We start from the raw sequence: 26,876 nt of genomic DNA on the forward strand, positions 1-26,876 counted from the left end.
ATACTCCTGTGTGTCTTATACTCCGAAAAATATGGTATATTTTTTTCAAATTAAAAGAATTTGGCAAACAAAATCACCATTTTGAGAATTTTAAATAAATCTGCAAGGGATTAAATTTGGCTTTAAATCTTCCCTCTTGGCTACTTAAGCTGTATGGAATTTAAACCTAACCATATAAAACTGTACTTAAAAACAACTGATGAAAACTGGCATCTACTATTACAGTTCACAGCCAGTTGGCTCTCTTGCAAAGCAAATTTTGTTTATGTAGCTATTGGGGGAAAGGGGTGGGGTAAGGGTGGGAGAATGGGGAAATTAAAAACTCCTAACTAGCACATAAGGGGATAATGTGCTGCATGGTCATTAAAGACTTTGAAGAGAGTTTAAAATTGTTAACTGAGGCTAGAAATATTGCCGTCTTGCAGGGTTTGGTATGAGATCCCCATGACAGCCTGGTTTAGAGTGTACTAATGAACATTTATTATATTTGGACTTTATTTGTCATACATGCTTTGTATGAGCCTCATTGGGCAGAAAGATGTCTTCCTACGTGCTTTTACAGTGTTTAGTTTAGCATATTTGTCAACAATAACATTTTAACTATATTTTCTGGCAATAGGACATTATTATATACAATATAATTATATGTTAATTCGGCTCTGTAAAAAAGCTTAACATTTTTCTGTTGTTTTTAACTCATTTAAGTTCCATTGTTAGTAAAACTGCTGGAAGAAGTAGTATTTTAAGATTATTCTTTTTTTTCTTTTTTTCCCGTTCTTTTGACTAATTGTTTACATTATGTAGGTGAAAGATATGATGCTGAGCCCAAGTCAAAATGGGATGAGGAATGGGATAAAAACAAAGGTGGATTTCCTTTCAGCGATAAACTAGGCGAACTGAGTGATAAAATTGGGAGCACAATTGATGACACCATCAGCAAATTCCGAAGGAAAGACAGGGAGGATTCTCCAGAGAGATGCAGGTATTTTTGGCATCAGTCTTGTTTTTGTGTAGTTCTTGTAATATTATTTTAATGAGCTTTTACATGTTTGTTTACTGAAAAATTACATTTTCTGTGTCAATCATCTTCTTCAAAGTGGTTTATAATGTAGTGTTTTAATATAAAATATGTTAGTTTTCTTAGCCGCAATATGGAAGCAATTTGTAATTTTCTTTTTCTAGGTTGTATTTCACTTTCCCAATTTATTCTACAACCTGAATATTTTGTGAAACTCTGTTCAACCTATACCTATTGTTCAGCAGCTATTGCAAATTACAATGGCACTAAACAAATGGTGGTTATGATTGATCCTCAGAATTCTGACCATACCCATACTCCCCCCTCAATCAGATGCTCACAAATGAATCCCATTTGCAACCTTCCCTGCTAGCTTCCCCAGAAAATCAATGGGGAATCCAGCAAACATTGCAAGCTGTTGGGATAAGTCTTCTTCACTTGCACCGTAGCTCCTCTGGGCCCTGACCACCCTGATCACACACACAGGCTCTCTATGCCTCTCCCACCATTTGTGTACCCTGCACATCCTGTGGGAGCTTCACCACACCACTGTCATGTGTCCTGCCAACCCTCACACATACTAACTACCATCTTCTCTTGTAGTCCCCTATAATCTCACTGCTTTTCCCTCACACCCCTTACCCTCCCTCTCCAAATCCTTGCTACACCTCCCTTGCATCCTCAGGCCCCTGTTTGTACCTAAACCTAGTGTATGCCAAGCTGGATGATACTGAGAAATATCATGCTTCCTGCTGTGTTCTCTGTTGTCTTATCTTTACTGTAAAATATATACATGTTCCAGAACACAGGTAATCTTTGTGTGTTCAATATGTATCACAGCGGTCTTTTCCTTTTTTTATGAATTCTATAAGTAAGCATATCTTGTGATTTTAGTGCAACTCTTAAGCCTATGTTCTCTTTATTGTGGTTAATTTGATTTTCAAAGACCCTGACAACCTGTCACACTAGATGGAGCAGTTGTACTTGCATCATTCCTGATTGACACCAGCCAACTTTTACTTATACTGATTCAGCCTGCCTCTCAATTAAAAAAAACCCCTTCATAGGACAGGGCATGAAAACAAAACAAAATCTTGTAATCTAATATTGCATGTAGCCTAATATTGCATGAGTTGGTTCTGCATCTTCTGTCTTCTTGATTATGTCCAGAACTGTAATGATTCATCCTACAGCTCAGGATGTGTCATGCTTCATCCTTCTGTGCTCTATTGAAAGCTACTTTATAGCAGTTATGTGGAAGGTGAGGTGATACAACTGTTTTTCCAGTTTGCATAGGACTTGATCTGGCTACACCACAAATTCAAAATGTAAAGAAGGATGAGCAGACATGGTTTATGTGCATTGGACTTCTGTGAGTTAGCCCATTTGATTTGAAAATTGTTTTCTGCAATGCACCAGTTTGCCCAGTTGAAGGTTACAAAGTATCAAACAGTCCTAAAAAGTTTTAGTAGTTACAGTATATACCAGTAGATACAAAGTTCTTTTCTGGAACAAAGTAAATTCTATTTTGTCTTGGTATTGCTATTGCTATTCTTTAGTATTAGTATTATATTATTTATGAATATATAATATATACTATTTTTAAATCAATATGTTAAACTATACAGTGATCCCCCGCTCGTTGCGAGGGTTCCGTTCCAGGGTTTTCGCGAAGTAGCGCTGCGGAAGTAAAAACACCATCTGCGCATGTGCAGATGGTGTTTTTAACTTCCGCAGCGCTAGCGAGGAGCCGAAGATTGGGGGCGGCGCGGCTGTTTTAAAACGTCGCCGCCGGCATGGGGGGCTTCCTAGCAGCCCCCCAAACCCGGGTTGGGGGTCCGGGGGGTGCTGGCAAGCCCCCCATGCCGGCGGCGACGTTTTAAAACAGCCGCGCCGCCCCCAATCTTCGGCTCCTCCCTAGCGGGCTTTCGAGATGAGTCCTGAAGCGAATTCGCTTCAGGACTCAGCTCGAAAGCGGCGAGAGCTAGCGCCCAGCCCCATGACATTCGCTTTACTGCCGCCCGCAGCCGAGTGATCCTGGGCTCCTTCGCAACCTCGGAGAGCTTCCTGGGCATGAAAGCTCACAAAAACCAGGAAGCTCTCTGAGGTTGCGAAGGAGCCCACGATCACTCGGCTGCAGGCGGCAGGAAGGCGAATGCCACGGGGCTGGGCTCGGTTATCCCCTCGGCTCCCCTCCTACCAGCCCCGCCGCGGAAGGCTCCATTCTGTTCCCTGAATGGAGACCGCCGGCCGCTCAATCGGGCCGGCAGGGAACAGAATGGAGCGTTCCGCGGCGGGGCTGGTAGGAGGGGAGCCGAGGACGGAACCGAGCCCAGCCCCGTGGCATTCGCCTTCCTGCCGCCTGCAGCCGAGTGATCGTGGGCTCCTTCGCAACCTCAGAGAGCTTCCTGGTTTTCGTGAGCTTTCATGCCCAGGAAGCTCTCCGAGGTTGCGAAGGAGCCCACGATCACTCGGCTGCAGGCGGCAGGAAGGCGAATGCCACGGGGCTGGGCTCGGTTATCCCCTCGGCTCCCCTCCTACCAGCCCCGCCGCGGAAGGCTCCATTCTGTTCCCTGAATGGAGACCGCCGGCCGCTCAATCGGGCCGGCAGGGAACAGAATGGAGCGTTCCGCGGCGGGGCTGGTAGGAGGGGAGCTGAGGACGGAACCGAGCCCAGCCCCGTGGCATTCGCCTTCCTGCCGCCTGCAGCCGAGTGATCGTGGGCTCCTTCGCAACCTCGGAGAGCTTCCTGGGCATGAAAGCTCACGAAAACCAGGAAGCTCTCTGAGGTTGCGAAGGAGCCCACGATCACTCGGCTGCAGGCGGCAGGAAGGCGAATGCCACGGGGCTGGGCTCGGTTCCGTCCTCGGCTCCCCTCCTACCAGCCCCGCCGCGGAAGGCTCCATTCTGTTCCCTGCCGGCCCGATTGAGCGGCCGGCGGTCTCCATTCAGGGAACAGAATGGAGCGTTCCGCGGCGGGGCTGGTAGGAGGGGAGCCGAGGACGGAACCGAGCCCAGCCCCGTGGCATTCGCCTTCCTGCCGCCTGCAGCCGAGTGATCGTGGGCTCCTTCGCAACCTCGGAGAGCTTCCTGGGCATGAAAGCTCACGAAAACCAGGAAGCTCTCTGAGGTTGCGAAGGAGCCCACGATCACTCGGCTGCAGGCGGCAGGAAGGCGAATGCCACGGGGCTGGGCTCGGTTCCGTCCTCGGCTCCCCTCCTACCAGCCCCGCCGCGGAAGGCTCCATTCTGTTCCCTGCCGGCCCGATTGAGCGGCCGGCGGTCTCCATTCAGGGAACAGAATGGAGCGTTCCGCGGCGGGGCTGGTAGGAGGGGAGCCGAGGGGATAACCGAGCCCAGCCCCGTGGCATTCGCCTTCCTGCCGCCTGCAGCCGAGTGATCGTGGGCTCCTTCGCAACCTCGGAGAGCTTCCTGGGCATGAAAGCTCACGAAAACCAGGAAGCTCTCTGAGGTTGCGAAGGAGCCCACGATCACTCGGCTGCAGGCGGCAGGAAGGCGAATGCCACGGGGCTGGGCTCGGTTCCGTCCTCGGCTCCCCTCCTACCAGCCCCGCCGCGGAACGCTCCATTCTGTTCCCTGCCGGCCCGATTGAGCGGCCGGCGGTCTCCATTCAGGGAACAGAATGGAGCCTTCCGCGGCGGGGCTGGTAGGAGGGGAGCCGAGGGGATAACCGAGCCCAGCCCCGTGGCATTCGCCTTCCTGCCGCCTGCAGCCGAGTGATCGTGGGCTCCTTCGCAACCTCGGAGAGCTTCCTGGGCATGAAAGCTCACGAAAACCAGGAAGCTCTCTGAGGTTGCGAAGGAGCCCACGATCACTCGGCTGCAGGCGGCAGGAAGGCGAATGCCATGGGGCTGGGCTCGGTTCCGTCCTCGGCTCCCCTCCTACCAGCCCCGCCGCGGAAGGCTCCATTCTGTTCCCTGCCGGCCCGATTGAGCGGCCGGCGGTCTCCATTCAGGGAACAGAATGGAGCCTTCCGCGGCGGGGCTGGTAGGAGGGGAGCCGAGGGGATAACCGAGCCCAGCCCCGTGGCATTCGCCTTCCTGCCGCCTGCAGCCGAGTGATCGTGGGCTCCTTCGCAACCTCGGAGAGCTTCCTGGGCATGAAAGCTCACGAAAACCAGGAAGCTCTCTGAGGTTGCGAAGGAGCCCACGATCACTCGGCTGCAGGCGGCAGGAAGGCGAATGCCACGGGGCTGGGCTCGGTTCCGTCCTCGGCTCCCCTCCTACCAGCCCCGCCGCGGAACGCTCCATTCTGTTCCCTGCCGGCCCGATTGAGCGGCCGGCGGTCTCCATTCAGGGAACAGAATGGAGCCTTCCGCGGCGGGGCTGGTAGGAGGGGAGCCGAGGGGATAACCGAGCCCAGCCCCGTGGCATTCGCCTTCCTGCCGCCTGCAGCCGAGTGATCGTGGGCTCCTTCGCAACCTCGGAGAGCTTCCTGGGCATGAAAGCTCACGAAAACCAGGAAGCTCTCTGAGGTTGCGAAGGAGCCCACGATCACTCGGCTGCAGGCGGCAGGAAGGCGAATGCCACGGGGCTGGGCTCGGTTCCGTCCTCGGCTCCCCTCCTACCAGCCCCGCCGCGGAACGCTCCATTCTGTTCCCTGCCGGCCCGATTGAGCGGCCGGCGGTCTCCATTCAGGGAACAGAATGGAGCCTTCCGCGGCGGGGCTGGTAGGAGGGGAGCCGAGGGGATAACCGAGCCCAGCCCCGTGGCATTCGCCTTCCTGCCGCCTGCAGCCGAGTGATCGTGGGCTCCTTCGCAACCTCGGAGAGCTTCCTGGGCATGAAAGCTCACGAAAACCAGGAAGCTCTCTGAGGTTGCGAAGGAGCCCACGATCACTCGGCTGCAGGCGGCAGGAAGGCGAATGCCACGGGGCTGGGCTCGGTTCCGTCCTCGGCTCCCCTCCTACCAGCCCCGCCGCGGAAGGCTCCATTCTGTTCCCTGCCGGCCCGATTGAGCGGCCGGCGGTCTCCATTCAGGGAACAGAATGGAGCCTTCCGCGGCGGGGCTGGTAGGAGGGGAGCCGAGGGGATAACCGAGCCCAGCCCCGTGGCATTCGCCTTCCTGCCGCCTGCAGCCGAGTGATCGTGGGCTCCTTCGCAACCTCGGAGAGCTTCCTGGGCATGAAAGCTCACGAAAACCAGGAAGCTCTCTGAGGTTGCGAAGGAGCCCACGATCACTCGGCTGCAGGCGGCAGGAAGGCGAATGCCACGGGGCTGGGCTCGGTTCCGTCCTCGGCTCCCCTCCTACCAGCCCCGCCGCGGAACGCTCCATTCTGTTCCCTGCCGGCCCGATTGAGCGGCCGGCGGTCTCCATTCAGGGAACAGAATGGAGCCTTCCGCGGCGGGGCTGGTAGGAGGGGAGCCGAGGGGATAACCGAGCCCAGCCCCGTGGCATTCGCCTTCCTGCCGCCTGCAGCCGAGTGATCGTGGGCTCCTTCGCAACCTCGGAGAGCTTCCTGGGCATGAAAGCTCACGAAAACCAGGAAGCTCTCTGAGGTTGCGAAGGAGCCCACGATCACTCGGCTGCAGGCGGCAGGAAAGCGAATGTCACGGGGCTGGGCTCGGCTCCCCCCCCCCCTTAGCAGCCCCGCCGCGGAACGCTCCATTCTGTTCCCTGAATCACTTTGAATCCAGCAGCTTCTGCTGGATACGGGCGGTGGGTGGGACGAGCGGTGAGGAAGCCAGGGGCTGTGGCAGCTCGCCCCCCCCATCGCCCGTATCCAGCAGAAGCGGCGGGATTCAAAGGGATTCAAGGCTAACTTCTGCGCTTGGCTTGAGGACTCAGCTGGGAAGCGGCACGGGTGTTTTAAAAGGTCTCCGCCGGCATGGGGGGCTTCCTACCCCCCCCGAACCCCCAACCCGGGTTTGGGGGGGTGCTAAGAAGCCCCCCATGCCGGCGGAGACCTTTTAAAACACCCGTGCCGCTTCCCAACTGAGTCCCGAAGCCAAACGAACCCGGGTGGCCGGGCGAGCAGCGAGCAAATGGCGGGTGGCCGGGCGAAGGGCGGGCGAACGGAGGGCGAGCGGGTGCTGGGGGGGCTTCTCGCCCTCCCGCCAGCAAGAGGGGAAAGACCCAGGGAAGCCGCCCAGCAGCTGATCTGCCCGGCGGGGAACACCATCTACACATGTGTGGCCATAGGAAAAAAGGGCGCACATGCGCAGATGGTGTTTTTACTTCCGGGTTGAAAAATCGCGATGTAGCCCATTCGCAATGGTCGGGGACGCAATAACCGGGGGATCACTGTATTAGTATTCTGAGCATTCCTAAACATTGGTCAGCACAAGCAGATTCAAGTGTAACAGTCAACTAATTTGTCAATAGACTGCAGTCTCGCTTCTATTAAAGTCTGCTCCAAATTTGACTGCTCTCACTAATTTTGCCTAATATTAGTCATAATATTCACTAATACTGAACTTTTTCCCAAAATAGTTTTCGGTGAAATTTGTTTGTAATATTTTCCACTACTAAACTATAACATATATTTTTAAAAGTAACACGTGTCCCAAAATATATTCCAGGCAATACATATTATAATGAAAAAGCCTAATCCATGAGATATACATTTTACTTTTTACTCTTGTAACTTTACTCTTTTTACTTCAGCATGCTTTAGTGGCTTGGTATATTCTAACCATATGTCCAGCATTTCTTTTAGGTTCTTTCATGCTTTGTCTTAATCCTGTTTTGCTCCAATGGTGAAAGTTTGATGGGAATTATATCATTACAGGCCCTGTCCTATAACTTATCCTAAATCTGGAATGTCCCTTGCCTGGAAATTGGGTTTTGGGTGTTAAGTCTAAGTTTGATCAAGCTGAATAGTGATTTCAGGATAGTTTTGCTGATTGTAGTCACTTTCTATATTCCATGTTGATGTTTTATTTGGTACATTTTGAAATTGCTTCTTTTATGATGATCTGTTTTAACATTTAATGTGAAGTTTTGGACATGCTTCTTGTATTTAAAAGTAAGATATGAGTGAATGAACAAATAGAAAAAATGTGTTGCAATGCAACAACACTGCTATAATGTGGCTTAAACTTTTCTTATATTTTAGTAAGGACTTCTTTATTTCAGAATAGTTAAAGAATCTTTGGTGCATTCATTCTTATTTTATTTGGTTGGTGCTCTTAGGCCTTTATATTCTTCTTCTGTAATCTGTGTTGGAAAGTGCTAGGAATTATGATCAATGAATCTTTGCTGGCAAACAGCTAATATGCAAAGATACAATGGGGATGCATAACTAAGTAATAGTTATAATAATAATAATGGCAAAGCTTGAATCACTGTTTAGTAGAAAACAAAGGCTCTCCCACAGGGATACTGTACAGTAGTTTGTGTGCCTCCATGCTGACAATGAGACAACCTTCTTTAAAAGAAAATGGTTTAATGCTCTGTTGCATTATTCAACACAAATCTGGTGCAGCTAATTCTTGTTTGAAAACACTGTTATCTTTCAAGCTACCTCACAGTATATTCTTATTATTCAACAAGGCAGCTTCAGCTCTAACAAGAGGTGCAGTTTTAGCTTTTCTTTCTGGAAAAAGCAGAAAGTTTGAGTGGATCAGTGAGCCTTGTGTTTTTCATAAGTGAGGAATCATAATCGCAGCCAATATAATCTATGTAATAGAACGTATAATAGAGTTGCCTTACCATGGAAATAAGCAGCATATAAAGTTAATAAATAAGTAATCTTATACAAATTGCATTTTGAGTAATAAATTATAGCATAGTCACTAGAAAAAAATGGGGTGTCTTCTAAGGAGAATAACAACAGTAGTAATAAAATGTTGGTAAAAATCCAGTATTTCCAATATCAATGGCCTAAAAGGGAAAAGAGAATTTTCTCAATCAGTAGAATTGATAGTGAAAAGTCTGACAATGATTCATCTCATCTTACTTGATTGGGCATCCCAACCAAATGTGCAGGCAATGAGATTTAATATCTTAAATAGGAAACAGAATCCTTTCTGGTTTTATAAAATCTTAATCATAAAACTGACTAAGTACTTGGTGCTTTGGTATAGTACTGTGTACTGGTTAGGATATTGCTTAAATCTCTGTCAGAAATGAGGAACCAGGATAGAGGTCCAAAGTATTATTTCATGGTACCTATATACAAGAATATACAAGAATCTGAACTACTATGGTCAAGATGAATTGGTATCAGATAAGAGTCAAGTAAGGCTGGATTTAGGTCTCACAAAGCATAGACTCTGGACTCTAGTACTGAATAATTTCTAGGGTATAAGATATTTCAAGGAGGTGTTTCAAAATTGGGACTCTTCCAGGTGGTTGAAAGAATTTCAGAAATAAAATTGGAATAGCTTTTTCAAATTGGAATTGCACTAGTAATTACCTCTCCAGTCTCTTATGTCTTCATATAATATCTAATAGGTGTGTTTTGGTTTTAATTTTCACAGTGATAGTGATGAAGAAAAGAAATCCAGAAGAGGTAAATCACCAAAAGGTGAATTCAAAGATGAGGAGGAAACGGTGACCACAAAACACATCCATATTACACAAGCCACGGAGACCACAACCACCAGGCACAAACGCACGGCAAATCCTTCCAAAACCATTGACTTGGGAGCAGCTGCCCATTACACAGGAGACAAAGAAAGTCCAGACCAGAATGCTGGAGTTTATACTCCACAGTCAACAGCTAAGGTAAGAAAGTTACCAAAGAAATCACTATGCGTTAGAATTCTCATTCCTTTTAATTCAGATTGCTTTTGTTTAAAGTAATACATCTAAAAAAGTTTTGGCTGTGCTGGAAGAGTCATTTATTGAAAACAGCGGGACTATTTTTGAATTGAATGATCAATGGTTATTGGAAGTCATGGGCGCAAGAACCACAACTTACCAAAAGTAGTGCTTATGATTCATAAATGTAAAGTAATTGTCATAGGTTTGACTTAGGTTACTATCCCCAGATTCTCCATGGTGGTGAAGCTAACATGGGTGGATTTTCCTCATCCATTCAGAATGAGGATCGAGTCTGTTGATTTTGACAGGATCCGCCTTGCCAGTACTGCCCAGCTTCATCTCAGTCCTCAGACTGAACAGACATGGCTAACATTGGCTCCTTCCTATTTTGCTAGTTCCATCAGTTACAAACTGACCTATTTGTTTTGGACAAGAGCCGGGGTGGCGCAGCAGGTAGAGTGCTGCACTGCAGGCCACTGAAGCTGACTGTAGATCTGAAGGTCAGCAGTTCAAATCTCATCACCGGCTCAAGGTTGACTCAGCCTTCCATCCTTCCGAGGTGGGTAAACTGAGGACCTGGATTGTGGAGGCAATAGGCTGGCTCTGTTAAAAAAGTGCTATTGCTAACATGTTGTAAGCCGCCCTGAGTCTAAGGAGAAGGGCGGCATAAAAACCAAATTAATTAATTAATTAATTAATTAAGTGTGAGTTGCCTTACCGAAACCCCCAGATGCATCGTAGAGGAGTGGGGGAGTTTGGCAGCAGGGCTTCAGCTCTTGCCGAGGCAGTTTCTGCTGTACACATCGTGGCATTGACCACAAGGGGCTGCAGTCGGTCTAGCATTCGAGCTTCCATGTTGGATTTCAGGAGCGGCCACGTCAAGTCTATGTCTTCAGATTTGTCTAAGCTGGGTGGTACTGGCAAGGTGGATCCTGTCAAAATCGACAGACTCAATCCTCATTCTGAATGGACAAAGAAAATCCATCCTGAATGATAGCTCCACCCCATCAGAAGAGGTAAGACCAATGCCCCATCTCTTGAGCTAGCTAAACTCTCCCTAAGGCTACCTGGCCTTGACAGCCTGTACAAGCTTTCCCGAGAAGCCATTCCCGTCACTCTGTATAAGACTGCTTCTGAGATAGGCTGCATATTCCCACCAATTGTCTACTGGGAGGAAAGCAAACTAAACCACATTGCTGAGTAGACTCTTGGCTGCTATATCGCTTATTGCTGCTTCAGTGTCCACCCTGATTGATTGCTTTTGATCCTAGCTGTCAAATCCAATGATTTGATATCAAATGATGTTAACATATTTAAAACTGTTCAGTATTGTGCTGTACTTCATTGCAGACTGGTATTCCAAGCGAATGGGGATATAAACTGTCTTTGATTGAACGATAAGACTTTGCAAACATAGTTATACAGGAGTCAGATTTTGGATTGTATCAGTTTTGCCTTCATCTTCTATAATGATGCAAGTCAAATTTAGCTTTTGGCTTCAGTAATTTTTTCATTTACTGAAAAGAATGAGACAAATCTATTGGTATTCTTTTCTAAGAATATGCAATATATGACCTTAACTGTTAAAGGCTTAACATCAGAAGTTGTTTCATGGAATCAATCAAGCAGGCAACTTGAAAGGATATTGAAAGGATCATAGAACAAAGGGACAACTTCATCAGCCTTAGGGAAGTTCAAATACTAGAAATATTATCTATGCTGGTGAGTTTTTGCATAGATAATGTGTTTCAGTATTTCTCTGGCACCAGCCCTGGCAGGGATATGCTATAATAAAGGATAGTCCATATTATAAAAGAATCTAGAAAATACTGAGGAAAGGTAGAAGCCTTTTTCTTCCCACTTTATCTACTTAAGCTTACTTAACCTCAACTGAAATTAATGCAGTTGTAAAATCAGCCACTGAGATAGTTTTCTCAAGCTAAACCGGGTAAGTGTAATCAAGTGGGACAATGTTTAATTATGTCCTAAATTAAAAGATGGCTTGTTTATATCTCTTTTAGCGACCTGAAAGCAACTATAATTTAACGGGCAACTGTTTGCTAGCACCCCTAAACAAATTATTTGCATCTGAATTGTCTACTGTCAAACATATCTATTTGTTGTAAAATTGTTTTCTGTCAAATTCTTTAATTTGAAAAATGACCTCATAAAGATAAAGACATTTAATTGGTTAGAATTTCCCCTCAGAGAGAGGAAAGAAGCTTGGACTCTGTTTCAAAAAAAAAAAGCTTGCAAATTGCCCCAGATATTCTAGTAGGGAAGTCCTATTTGATCTTTTCCCCCCATTTTTTTTATTTTTCTCCTCTACATCACATACAGGTTAATATGTATAGTCCTCAAAATATTTAAACATACAAAAATCCATATCTTATTCTGTCCTTACATCAACAATAGTCTTCCCCTCTTTTGTTTTTCTTGCACTCCCCCCCTCTCTATCTCCTCCTCCTACCTTCTTACTCCTTCACTCCCTCTCTTCCTCCCCCTTCTACTTCCCCCTCCTCTTCCACCCTCTTTCAATTCAATTCAATTTATTAGATTTGTATGCCGCCCCTCTCCGAAGACTTTACTTTTTCCAGAGTGTTTTTTATCCTAAGTCACCTCATAATTAGTAGACTGATGGTGTACAGTGTTCCCTCGATTTTTGCAGGGGATGCGTTCCGAGACCGCCCGCGAAAATCGAATTTCCGCGAAGTAGAGATGCGGAAGTAAATACACCATTTTTGGCTATGGACAGTATCACAAGCCTTCCCTTAACACTTTAAAACCCCTAAATTACCATTTCCCATTCCCTTAACAACCATTTTTATTACTGGTACTCACCATTAAATAAGACACTTAGTGATCCTGATATTTATAAACGTAATTATTTATTAACAATAATTATTTTTTTTGTTATTTATTTGCAAAAATTATTAGTTTGGCAATGACATATGACGTCATTGGGTGGGAAAAACCGTGGTATAGGAAAAAACGTGGTATAGGCTATTCGCGAAGTTCGAACCTGCGAAAATCGAGGGAACACTGTACACTATTTTTGGCTAGGAACAGTATCAAAAGCCTTCCCTTAGCACTCTAAACCCCTAAATTGCAATTTCCCATTCCCTTAGCAACCATTTAGATTATTACTCACCCTGTTTATTTATTAAAGTTTATTTAAAAAAATATTTATTAAAGGCAAACAAAAGTTTGGCAATGACATATGACATCATCGGGCGGGAAAAACCGTGGTATAGGGGGGAAAACCCATGAAGTATTTTTTAATTCATATTTTTGAAAAACCGTGGTATAGACTTTTCGCGAAGTTTGGACCCGCGAAAATCGAGGGAAGACTGTATTTTCAAATTTTAAACTAACACTGCCTCTTCCAAAAAATTTTATTATTATACCATTTACTTATAAGAAAAATTCCATGTCACTGGGGGAAAAAAAGCTACCTCCAAAAAGAGAGCCTAATTGTGTCTTCTGGGTTCTCCATCAATTGAATCTCGATTTTAACTCCCAACTTTTAACCACTGTCACCTTAACTTTCCAAAATAATTATTATTTCTTGTGCCTCTTAATTTTAGGCCTATTGCTTCCTCCCCTTCCTTAATTTCTTTCCTCAATGTTTGTTTTGTGACCTTCTGATAAGAAAAGTCAATGGGGAAGCCAGATTCATTTAACACCCATGTTATGATAACTGTGACAAGATAGGTTGTAAAATGGAGCAAAATTCACTTAACAACGGGCTCGTTTAGCAGTGAAAAGGTTTGGCTCAGTTGTGGTCATAAGTCAAGGACTACCTGTACTTAGTATCTATTGCCCAGCTAACTGAAACATTGGATACATATATCACTGCAATTTTAGTCAATTTCACATCTGTGGTTATATTGGTGCTGAGTGTTAGAACCTACTACATAGCTAGGAACATAACACTTTTAAAGTTTTGTTTTCCACCTCCATTTTTCTATTAAACTCAGAAATCAGTCACAGCACAAGTCCTTTTCCCCTCAGATGTAGGAACCTCTATTCTGATGTACCTTTTCTCGCAAAAGATGTTGTGGATTGTGTTAGGCTTTCTTCACTTGTTATACACCAAGTTTGTTTTTTTGTTTCCAATTATAATTTATCTAACAGTGTGCTGCTAAACTAATGTATTGGAGAAAACATCATTAAAAAAATTAAGGTGAACCATTTGTCTACTTAATAATGCTGCAATGAGCAGATTTTCTAGAAGCTCATCAGGTATGCAGAGTTTACTATAACGTGTGCCAATGTTCATGGACTATTAAAAAAAGATAAGGTGCTAAAAGAAAAAGAACTTTCCATCCACTGTTATTTGTGACTCTGCAGAAAAATGTACATTATTAGATCACACATATTAAAATATAATGGCTCTATGAACTTATTACCTTGCACTTTAATCAGTTATTTATTTTAGTAAATTCAGGCCCAGTGGTAAGATAAGTCATCACAATATCTTTAATTATTGATAAGAAATTGAGCATTTTGGATATGATATACAGTATTGAAGAAGTTCATTTTCTTTCCTTGTGGAAATCTGGAGGGGGTATTGGAATTCCTTCAATTCCTGATGGGTAGAGCAATCAAGCAATGGAATAGCTTGCCTTCAAAGATTGTAGGTACTCCATCACTGGAGGCTTTAAAAAAGTTGATTTTCTAGCTTAGTATATTGTCAAATATAGACAAATTAAAATTCGGTTGTTTTATAAGAGCTGGTTTAAACCAGCAAATCAGCTTTAAAGAAAGGGGGTTGCCAAATCCTTTACTGAATTTTCTCTGTTAATAGAAATGTTTTTCTGGACAGGCATTGTTTTTTTCTTGTTTTTTCTATTTTTAATGTTGACTTCTGGAGTTGGCCAGTTTTTAAATAAATAAATAAATAACCAACCAACCAACCAACCAACCAACCAACCATGTACTCATTTGCTTAGCTTAGAAGGGATGGGCTGGAAAATAAATACAGTATAATTAAATATCTTACTTTGAATGCTAAATTTAAACCACAAATCAATTTTCAAATGAGTGATTACAGAGGGCTTAGTAAGAATAAATAATGGGAATAGATATTTGTGAAGAGCTACAAGCATTTTATGAAACTGCAGTGGTTTTTCTGATATTCTTAAGGTCCCAGTATCAATTTTAAGGAGCCAACTTCATATAGGCATTTCTGTTATTTGCAAACACTAATGGGAAGCAATTGTACTAAAATTCTAATAAAATTCCTATGATATGTTAATTTCTATTTTTCCATTTTCTAATGTTTTTAATATGTATTTATTTCTAATAAGGTTTCTTGGGATGTACACTCCCTGGCCTGTATCCAATAAAAGAGAAACTTTATAATACTACTGTTTTCTTCAGTTTTGTTTATATTATATATTTTAAATAGTTTAATTGTTCTTCTCCTAGGTTTCTGGTAACAAGTCATCCAGTGATCTGGTTGATCTTTTGTTCGATGGTGCAGACCAATCTGTTTCAACAGGTAAAGTGCATTTTCTGTTTTCCATTTGACCTTAATTTTCTGTTTTAGGTAACAGGACTATGGAGATACATGCCTATGGAGCATTGAAATTGTCTCATTATATAGATTAACATCAATATTAATACTGAGAAGGATTCATTATTAGTCTGTCAGGAATTACAGTGACTGGAATATGCGATCCAGCAATTTTCAGCCCGTAGCATGCTACACACATTGAAAACAAGATGGGTTATATTTTTAAATCTGTTGAATGCTATTTTGTAAATATTAATTTTTAATTTATTTTTGTCAAGATTCCAAGTAACATCCCCAATGAAAGAAAACTCCAAGGATTGAGTTTCTTCAAAGTTACATTTTATTAGAGCTGTCTTATTGACACATCTGTGAAAACCTGAATCTTAAAGTTTCTGGTTTTCCACATCCCAAAAGAAAGTTCAGGTTTCTGCCCCATCACCCAAATGTCCATCAAATTGTCCAATCATTGCACCATCCCAAATGGAGATGTCTCCCAGGAACACCCCTCCAGGTTCAGACTAGAGTGACCTTGACTCTCAGAGAAAAGAATGTTGGTATGACTATAGTTACCCACTTACCCAATCCCCCTCCCAGTTTCCCACAGCACTACATGTGACAGGCCTGAAGATCCAATGCCCAAGATGGGTTTCTAGTCCTCACAGGTTTTTTTTCCCTAAATAAGCCTATCATCACAACTAAAAATTATATGTGATTGCCATAAAAAAAACCAGCCAACTTTAAGTATTTTTGAAAATGTTTCATTAGTTTTCCAGGTCCCATTCTTTCCATTCTCACAAAAGAAATGTCCCACTTGTTGAAGCTGCAAAACCTTTGTCCCTCAACCTGAGTTAGGACTACAGTGGTCCCTCGATATTCATGGGTTCGAACTTCGCGAAACGGCTATACCACGGTTTTTCAAAAATATTAATTAAAAAATACTTTGCTGTTTTTTTCCCTATACCACGGTTTTTCCCGCCTGATGACGTCATACGTCATCGCCAAACTTTAGTCCACCTTTAATAAATATTTTTTTTAATAAACTTTAATAAATAAACATGGTGAGTAATAATCTAAATGGTTGCTAAGGGAATGAGAAATTGCAGTTTAGGGGTTTAAAGTGTTATGGGAAGGCTTGTGATACTGTTCATAGCCAAAAATAGTGTATTTACTTCCACATCTCTACTTCGCGGAAATTCGACTTTCGCGGGCAGTCTTAGAACGCATCCCCCGCGAAAATTGAGGGAACACTGTATTGGCAGAAGAGAGGATGATGTCATCCCTCTTGCTGTATGAGGAAGTAACTTTGCCCATGTGTCTGATTAGCTCAACTACTTAACGTTATTCTCCATGCCTGTCCCCCTCAAAGATTGGCAGTAAGTACAAAAAGATTCTTTCTCATCTAGTTTAGGCCTTTTTTAAAGGGAAAACATTTTAACAGATGCTGACTGCCAATGTGCGTATTTAGGAAGCTTTTAATAATGATTAATATTTTTGTACATGACTCCATTCTTTATCTCCAAGCATAGTTTTCTGAAATGTAATAAATAGCTGGTCTAACCATTTGAAAACTTTGCTGAGATAGGATTATTCTAGTTTAGTTTCAAAATATAATTCATGTATTTCTCCATATACGCATAAGTACATGTATGTATATTTTATAATACATATGTGGATAAACAAAGACACACAGTTCAGTTTCAGCTTTAATCATACCATTTGCTTATTAATTCAAACGTTGCATCAAACATAGTTTATTGTCTTGGTCTTGATTATTTTAAAATATAAATATTTTGTTTATTTCTTATTTTTGTTATCATTCACTATCCTTTCTTTTTTAAAAACGGTCATGTTTTTATCTAGGTAAACATTGCTCTGAAGTTTGTCTTACAGTTATGACCTAGTCTTGTAAAACAGCACCATTTTAAAAATCTATTGACTTTTTAAATATATCATCATGTAGATAAATAGTTTTTCGGGCAATATATACAGTTCATAAAAGTAATGTGTAACAGCACATTACCTAATACTCATAGCAGCAGTGTGAATTAAACATATATGCTGTTAAGAACAATAATTTGTTATCTAACCTATAACTCTCTCCTACTTAAAAATTAGAGGGCTTCCCTTAGTTCCTGGGGCTCGCTGGACTTCTGCCAATTGGTTAGGCACAGAGCCATCTCTCCAGATGTGTGCAGGAGATGTAAAGGGAAAAGAAACATACTTCCGTGTGCTACTGGGACACTTTAGGCACATCCTTTAGTCAGATGGGAGCCACTTCCCTTTGAGTGAGTCCTATGCAGCTGGACCTAAAACAAAATGGGACTCCTATATTTGAGGATTCATCTAAAAGGCACCTTGATTCACATACATTGAGCTTATAATGCTTGTGACTTGTCAACTTGCTAACCAATATATTCCTCTAAAAAGCAATTGGCCACAGAGGCTTTTGTCAGGTTCCAAACAGCTTCGAAAATTAAATCAGAGTCCAAGGCAAAGTATTCCTCAAAGTTCCAATTTATTAGCAGAGCCATATTGGCACATCTGGGAGAAACCCGAACCTGAAATCCCAGGGGTTTCTCCATCCAGTTGAAAGTTCAAGTCCTTGTCCCCAGACATCCCAATCTTCTGCCAACTTGGCAGCAACTCCCATCTCTTTCCGTGCAGGTGTCGAAGTATGAAGGCAAAGGATGACCTTGACCATCTAGAAGGAATTTGTTATGGCTATAGGCATGCATCCCTCATGCAACTATCCCTCCCAACGTCCCACAGTTAAGAATATATTTTAAAATAGAATAAAGTGTGGCAGGCCCAAGACCCCAACTAAATGGCTTCAGCCTGACAGCTTTAATTTTAATAGGAGTTGTCGTTCAAAATATCTTTCCAATGCATAGGTCAGTGGTAGTCACAGAATGCTCTGCTTTACATAAACTATTGCTAAGAATATGCAAAATGCATCTGTAGAAAATACAAAATATGTGTTTTGTAAAAGAAAACCTCTGTATAGTATTGGAATGGGTATGCATTGAAATGATACAATACTTATTTCTAATGATGTAGAAATAGCCAATTTCCATTCTATATTTTTTTCCACGTTCCTGAATTATATGTCCTGATTTAAACCACTTGAAGCCAGACAAGTCATTCACATAGAAGCTTTTCCTATAGGATTAATATGGGCCCTTCCCAGAAATTGCTTTATCAACAAGCATTTCCCAGTTGGGATCTGAAACAGAAGTTAATATTTGTAGCTCAGGATTAAATTGCGAGGTCCTTCGTGCTCTCTGAGCTTGGTTGGTTTACTACTGATGATGTTACCTAATTTGGTAATGAAACACTGCAAGAAAGCAATGAAGTTAAGAGAATATCAAGGTTCCCACAGTCTTTGGATCCCACTCTCAAACCATATCCTATATAGTTTGTTAAATACCTGAATGCTTTTTTCCCCTGTTACACCAGATGAAGCGTATTTCCAGCATTTTAACATTATTATCTGTAAACACTTTATGAAAACAGAGTATGTAGATCTTTCTTCTGAATACTGAACGCTGAAAAGTAATCCATTCTGCTTTCTGTATTCTGATGAAAGTTAGACTTATTTCTCTTTCCACACCACTTCAACATTTAGAAGATGTCCTAGGGATGAAACTATTAATAACTTGCTAACCCAAATAATGCCACTGCTGGCATAAGGGAGCATATAGAGTTAGTTTATGATGACCATGTTCACTCTGGAGTCTTTTTGAGTAACTGCTGTCCTTCATAAGCAGATAAGCGCTGTCCTTGGCTAGTGTGAAACTTATTGTGTGTGGCATGGGTCCAAATGGTCCATACCACAAAATAGGTCTAAAGTAAGTTTTACTTCTGTAAAAGAAAGGGTCAGGAAAATGTATGCTGCAATGTTCATTTCCCATTTGCGAGAGGTTTTCATAGAAATTTAGCAGTTTCCTCAGCAATTTCACCTTGGAATTTTGCTGGTATTTATCATTTTAGGATAGTGATGGCAAACTGTTTTCTGGTTCCGTGCCAAAAGTGTGTTTGTGTGCATGCGTGCCAGCACCCACAATGCAATGCACGTCCCATCTGTGTTTGTGTGCATGACTGCCCCTTGCACATGTGTGTTTCACATACACATGCACCCTGGTCAAGCCACTCACACATGCGCCACTCACATGCGCCCTGGTCAAGCATTTCTTGACCAGGGGAGCCTTGGCCCCCTCCTGCTTCTGCCAGGATCTGCCAAGCAGCTGCCGGGGAGACCGGAAAAGGAGGAGGAGGCGGGATACGAGGACTGCAGGGTGGGGGTTTCACAGGAGGGCCAGAGCGGTATGAGGGGAGCCTAACCCGAGTTGCTAACATTCTGCTCTTGAATCTGAATGTCGTTGGAATTAGTAAAAAACAGTCCAGCAGAAGCTGTTGTGTGCTTTTGGACACGTTTTCTTAACTGCTTGCAGTTTTTTTAAACCAATAAAACACTTTTCTTACTTTACTCCTCCTGCAATGCTCTGAGTTCCCCACACTTTCCCCCCTCTTTAAAACAGCACTGATAAGAAAGAAGAGAAACTAACCTCCCCCCACCTGCCGCGGCATGCCCCACACTTGGCAGAAGCATTATTTGACTCTATTTGCTGCTGTACTAGCTTGAATATAACCCCAATAAAATACACTAGTACCTCTAGATACAAGTTTAATTTGTTCCAGAAGGGAGCTTGTATGTCGAACAACTCGTATCTGGAACAAATGGCTTTAGACTTTGTTTTTCCCCTCCGAGATAACCAGAAGCAAGGATTCTTGTGCCACCTAGTGGACGCTCGGCTCGTATCCCAAATTTGAGCTTGGGTCTCAAAAATAAATTTCTCTCTCCTCGTGGCTCGTATCTTGGAATACTCGCATGTGGAGCAGCTCGTATTTAGAGGTACTACTGTACTTTACTTGCTTTACTCTGGCTGTGACTCTCTGAGTTCCCCAGACTTTCGCTGGCCTCCACCGTAGCTTCCTCCTCCTCCCTATCATTCCTGGCTGCCTCCCTCCCATCTCAATCCTGGGCAGCGTAGTACGCTCCCCCCCCCCCGCCAGTCCACCTTGATCCTGACAACTTACAGTCAAGCAGAGACCAACCAACAGTCCATGCACTAACCAGTAAGAGGAGCTGAATGAATTTCCGGTTTTCTTTGCAGCACACGCACACACACTGGCCAGCTAGTCTTGTGGCTACTGTGTGCATGTGTGTGGGACAAACCTGGAAGATGAATGGGAGATGGCAGGCATAATGGCTCTGCATACCGCTTCGGGCACGCGTGCCATAGGTTTGCCATCATGGTTCTAGGATGATGCTTAAATAGATTATTTAGAGTTCTTTTGTTCTGTGTGGTCTTAAATATGTGTTTAAGACTATATTTTGGGGAAGGTTCTAATTATCAGACTTTCCTGAAACTCATATGCTGCTTGTAGATGTACTCTATAAAATTGTACAATGATAAATCTTATTCATCTTAGTCCATGTGTGTGTGTATCTCTCTCTCTCTCTATGTATGTTTGTGTCTTGTACAACCTCTATTTGAATCATTGTCCAGTTTTTCATAAATTGCCAGCATGAGCCCACCCACTCCGTTATTATTTTAAATCAGTACCGGAAAATAACCAGTGTTGCTTTTCTATAAGCATCACAAAATAATTAACTATTTTCAGTATTTCTTACTTAATCACAAAACCAGTGTACATTCCAAAAATAGAGGCTTCTGTTTGAGAGTCAAGCCAGCCAAACTAACCTTGACTACAAATGGCATTAAAAAGAAATACAAGTACACATGTTGTAGAAAGGGAATTATTCATTTTATTGCTGCTAGCCATTTATTAAAAAAGGAGATGGTTCTAGTTTAATTAACTGAGTTGAAAGCAGCAGATGGAACAGAATGTCTTGCAGCGATAAGACAATTCTGAAATGGTACCAGATGTTGGAAACTGTCCCTGGTGTTGTTTGAGTGCAACACAGATGTTACAGTCCCACCTGGCTAGTTTCTAAGCACTGCAGGCTAAACAGCTGTGATGTAACCCATATAATGTACACAGGCACTAAAAGTAGAATAATTGAGCCACTGCTATTTTCTATAAGGATGTGACCACTCACAGATGACATTTTCTTTAAGGACAAATGAAGAGTAAGGGCAACTTTTTAGTACTTTCAGGGGAAGAAATGAGCTAATTAATACATTGTCCAGGAAGCTCAAATTCCTGTATTAATGAGAGGTTGATTGTGCAGCAATGAACATCGGCTCGAATAAACACTCTGCAAAGACTCATTAACATATACAGGTTTAAAAATTTAAAGAGCGGCTTTTCTCCTGAGTCTAATAGCAGTTTTAGAGGGGTCTGGTAGATTTTTTTTTTTTAAAAATTATGGATATCCTCCTGAAGTATTACAGCCTCAATTATTGTCCATCTATCTTGTCTAACCAGTAACACCAAATGTATAGTAGTGCTAAGCTATATAGTTTGTTCTCCTAAACTGAGACTCTCTGTGAAATGGCTGATGTTTAATTGAATTTTAATATGTTTTTTCTATTTTGATTGATAAAGTATTGTTGGGAAGAATAATTGAAGTACTGAAATACTTTGTGAATTTCTTAAATGATTTCATTTGTGGAAAGAGAGTATGTCAACATATACTGTATTTTAAAAATCCCAATTTAGATTATATGACATAAAACATGAAATTGTGTATTCGTCTTTCATGTTTTCACTTGTTCAAGATTAATTTGTGCAAAGTCAGTTTAAATGTTGTATTACCGGCAGCATAATAAGCAAAAAGAGGATTTTATTTTATTTAAAAACCAACCATTATTCTGTATCTTGCTTGAATAGAATTGTTTTAACTCTTGCTACTATAATAACAAGCCTTTGTCTATAGTAATTTTTATGAGTTATGACAAGCATTATATCATGTGGCCTTGGAAACACTTTTCATTACTATATAAATATATAAATAATAAGATAGACTTGAACTATATAAGAAAAATATTCAGTGTGATTTGAAATAATATTGTGCATAAAAGGGGAAATGCCATTTATGGGCCTCTTTATATATTTACTTTGGATGGGCATTAAGAGTAGTTTATTGTCCTTTTTGCTCTCTCTCGCTCTCTCTGTCTTTCTGTCTCTGTCTCTCTCTCTTCTATTATTTCTGGCATAGCATGGACTTTCCATTTTCTGTATCCATTGTGAGATGCGTGCTGGATTACATTCTCTTTGGCTTTTCTTAGATGTAAACTATATCAAAGGAAGTGGTTCTGGCTTTCTTCACGATAACCTGCCTTTGTGTTTTAGGTGGTTCCAGTGACCCCTTTGGAGGCTTTGCTGACTTCAACTCTCCTGCAGCTACCTCTGCAAGCTGTCCCCCATCGCAAGGTAGGAAAGTGAACAGAATAGACTCCAAAACTGTTGAGCACTATTAAGCTAGAACCAAAAGCCAATCCCTTAATTTGAACAGAGGGCTTTTAAAAAAAAATCTGCAGTTCTAAGGGTCAGGAAAACATCCAATTTGTTTAGTACAATAACCAAAGGCTGTAGTAGGCAGGATGATAATTCACACCGATGGGAGGATGTTTTGTATTTGATTTTGGTGTACATTATAAATGTGTTATACCTTTCCAGAGGCTTATAAAAACTACTTTCTTTGGTTTTTTGTTTTTTTTAACTGAAAATCTGCATGAAATCTCATCTCTGCTTTTTGGAAGTTTGCCACTCTGTGTTAAAACTGCATCTTTTAAAGAGCATCAAGACCTACAACAGAGGGTTTGGGGGCCATACAACTTTTCCACTACTGCTTTAGGTCCATCTGTTGACAGTTCAGAGAAAAAATGATTGTTGTCCTCCTTCTCATAAAGTATTTGCCTGAGTGTATTAGTTCTGCTTCTTGTAACATAAGATTATGATGTACAGTGATCCCTCGATTATCGCGAGGGTTCCGTTCCAAGACCCCTCGCGATAATCGATTTTTCGCGATGTAGGGTTGCGGAAGTAAAAACACCATCTGCGCATGCACGCCCTTTTTTCATGGCCGCGCATGCGCAGATGGTGGAGTTTGCGTGGGCAGCGGGGAAGACCCAGGGAAGGTTCCTTCGGCCGCCCAGCAGCTGATCTGCTCGGCAGCGCAGCGAGGAGCCGAATCGGGGTTTCCCGTTTGCGTGGGCGGCGGGGAAACCCCGATCTTCGTCTGCTCGCTGCTGCTGCGGCCGCCCAGCAGCTGATCTGCTCGGCAGCGCAGCAGCAGCGAGCAGACGGAGATCGGGGTTTCCCCGCCGCCCACGCAAAGGGGAAACCCCGATTCGGCTCCTCGCTGCGCTGCCGAGCAGATCAGCTGCTGGGCAGCTGAAGGAACCTTCCCTGGGTCTTCCTCGCTGATGCCCCCGCCCGCCGCCCGCCAGCAAGAGGGGGAGAGATAGAGAAAGAGAGAGAAGGAAAGAAAGAGATGAGAGAGGGAGGAAGAGAGTGTGAGAGAGGAAGAAGCAAGATAGAGAAAGAGAGAGAGAAAGAAAGATGAGAAAGGAAGGAAGAGAGTGACGTCATCGGGTGGGAAAAATCGCGATATAGCGTTTCGCGAAGCACGAGATCGCGAAAATCGAGGGATCACTGTACTGGTGAAATCTACATACCTTCCCTACCGGTTTGGAAGAATGCATTTTTCATGCACGCATGCTTTGCACGCGCCCCCATCGCATGCACTTTTCCAACCTGTCTGCATGCACAGAAGGCTTTGCGCATGGGCAGTGGGTTAAAAGGAGGGAAATGGCAATGTCCAGGCAGGTGGGCGGAGCCTCATGCTGCCATCACGCCTGATCTGGGACGAACCAGTAGCATTTCACCTCTGTTATGATGGTTTTTGAAAACCTAGGTTGGCAAGATTTAAATTTATTTCCTCCCCATCTCCTTTGAGTATCTTTATATTGATCAAGTAATTTAGAATTAGGAAATATGAAAGGTATTTATTATGTCTCCATTGTACTTAATCAACAATTTCATTCCTCAAGCATCCCCCCCCCCCGCTCCCTTGATTGTGGAGATTTATGAAGTTTCTCTCCCAGATTGTAGGCTTCATGTCTCCCTTTCTCTCTCTTAAGGAGATCAAGAATTGTCAGGCTTCTCATAGCATAAAAGTATAATCAGTGCTCTTTGTCTTGATATGATGTTAGAAGTATTAGCACCTGGTAATATGACATGCCATCATTGGTTTTGGGTCGTGTATATTATCTGAAGTTGTCATCAAGCACTTTGTTGCCTAATCCCAGGATGTATTAGGACAGTGCTTCTCAATTATTTTCTGTTACGCCTGCTCAAGGAAGAAGTAAACATTTCTCCCTCCCCAAATGGAATTTTAGTGTTAATATTTATTATTTTGCACAAGCACACTATTGGCTGGGGAAGGCTCCTCTACTCACTTTTTTTTAAAAGATTCTTGCAAAATAAAAATTATTCAGTGGAAGGGGAAAGGCCTGAAATTTCTTATTCCTGAAATCACAGTGGTTCTCAACCTGGGTGTTGGTAGCCCTTTGGAGAATGAATGACCATTTCACAGGGGTCGCCTAAGATGATGGGGGGGGGGGGGATTTCCCATGGTGTTAGGAACTAAAGCTTCTATTCTGGCACCTTGGAACATATTTTTACAATATTTTCTCTGACCAATCAGGCATTTATAGTGGGGGTGTCCCCACTGCCAATCAGCTTAATGCTCCATTGAGAGAGGTGGCTCTAGATTTATGGCTGGGGGGGGGGGTCACCACAACATGAGGAACTGTGTTAAGGGGTCGCAGCATAAGAAAGGTTGAGAGCCACTGCATCAGATCCAAAACACATAGATTATCTCACCCAGCAGTTTCACGTATACATGAAACAAAAAGTTTTAGTCCAACCACTTTCTCAAAAGCTTTTCTTAAAAAGAGAAGGTAGGTGGGGCAGTAATTATTTAAACCACTGAGTCCAAGGATGGCCTCTTCAAGAGGGGGCATACCATTGTCTCTGTCAAGTCTGGAAACTTTCCATGCCATTTTTAATTTAAAGCATGTCACAGGTCGGGAACTAAGCCCAGTTAAAAGTGGCCTTCAAAAAAGACCGAGTTAACTATGATCCCAAAGTAGCTTTCATCCACTTTAAATGAAGCAGGTCTGCGCGATTTTCGATATAGTGGGCCCAACTACCCCAAAAATATGATGAATAGATTTCTTTTGATGCACTGGGACCCAGAATGTACAGCTTTCTCAAGAAAGGCCCTGGGATGGATTAAATTAAAATGTGTCCTCCCCCCCCCATCACCAAAAGTACAATTTATGAGAAAAGAGGATCTGCATTGATCTAAGAACTGTGCCTTTAAATACTTTCACATGCACTGTTTTACCTAAATCTTCACAGAATATTAAAACTGTTCTTTTGGATAGCTGAATCCTGTTATGCAAATATCATAGTATAACTTAATAATATTCCTTTATCACTATTACTGTGGTTAATCTGTACTGATCACCATTATGCAAACAGGCAATTATGATTTATCTTTCTCGAACAACAAAGCCCCTCTAGAAATCTTGGTTGATTCATCATCTTTGGTGTAAAGTTCCCCAAAGAATGTCAACAGACACCTCTCTATTTCCCCCTCTCCTTTGTGTGTGTGTTTGGAATATGAGCATCCAGTAACTGGAGAATCAACACATTCAGCAGTTACTCACCCATCAGGAATACTTTAAATGTGCTTACATTTTTAATAGGCAAGACTAATTGAAACACTCCCAATAAAGTCCTTTTTCTAAGGGAGATCAAAGAAAATGTTTCATCATAGCCCAAAGCTAATGAATTTCAACCTGCTACTTGCAGCGTTAAAGTGCATCATTGTGCAGAGAGGTGTGGATTTTTTCCCCCCTCCCCATCCTTGCTTACTTAAATTTTAATCCACTGTTGGAAGTGAAATTAATTAAAATAAAGGGTTTTATACCCAGGTGCACAGGTAATATTAAGAGTTACTGGAGTGAGATATAAATTATTGCAACAACCTTATAATTAAACACATTAGATTCTAGATAATCTGCGAGATTGTCAATCACTAATTTCTTATTATCAGTACAGGCCTGATTATTCTGCAGTCAGAAAGGTCTCGTTTCTGTGACCTTATATTTCCCCAGTCTTTCATTGCTCATTTTGAAAAACCCATCCCGTGTAATTCATGAAAAAAGTCCTGAATTATTCTTTTTTAGTCCTGCCTGACATTAAATATAAAATGTTAGCTGCAAGGTGTAAATCTGTATAACAAGCAACAGTGCTGTCCATTACCTTCCTGTTTTGATTGGTTAATCCATTTATTAATCAGAATTTGCTTTCATAATGTGTTACTAAAAGTTATAATATTCATCAGTGGCTAATGAGTGAAATTTATCATCAAAATGTACTTCATTTTTTTTTATATAAAAAGAATAGGCTTCACTTTCATCAATATAGTTTCATCATAAGGTTTGCTTATGCAGGTAATACTCCATTTATGACCATTTGTTTAGCAATGGTTTGAAGTTACAATGGCCATAGAAAAAGTGGTTTATGACCCATCCTTAAAAATACAATCATTGTATCACCCCCAT

At 42.6% G+C, this 26,876-nt stretch overlaps 1 protein-coding gene across 1 annotated transcript in view; it reads left to right on the forward strand.

The window, feature by feature from the left end:
* Window positions 1-26,876, forward strand: part of CLINT1 (clathrin interactor 1) — an 84,670-nt gene that overhangs the window by 50,665 nt on the left and 7,129 nt on the right. Inside the window, exons 6-9 of the mRNA XM_070738992.1 lie at window positions 805-982; window positions 9,461-9,707; window positions 15,180-15,252; window positions 22,588-22,668. Coding sequence (XP_070595093.1) covers window positions 805-982; window positions 9,461-9,707; window positions 15,180-15,252; window positions 22,588-22,668 — 579 coding nt within the window. The remainder of the gene's footprint in view (window positions 1-804; window positions 983-9,460; window positions 9,708-15,179; window positions 15,253-22,587; window positions 22,669-26,876) is intronic.

The sequence above is a fragment of the Erythrolamprus reginae genome, chromosome 2 (assembly GCF_031021105.1).
Source record: "Erythrolamprus reginae isolate rEryReg1 chromosome 2, rEryReg1.hap1, whole genome shotgun sequence".
Taxonomy (NCBI): Eukaryota; Metazoa; Chordata; class Lepidosauria; order Squamata; family Dipsadidae; genus Erythrolamprus; species Erythrolamprus reginae.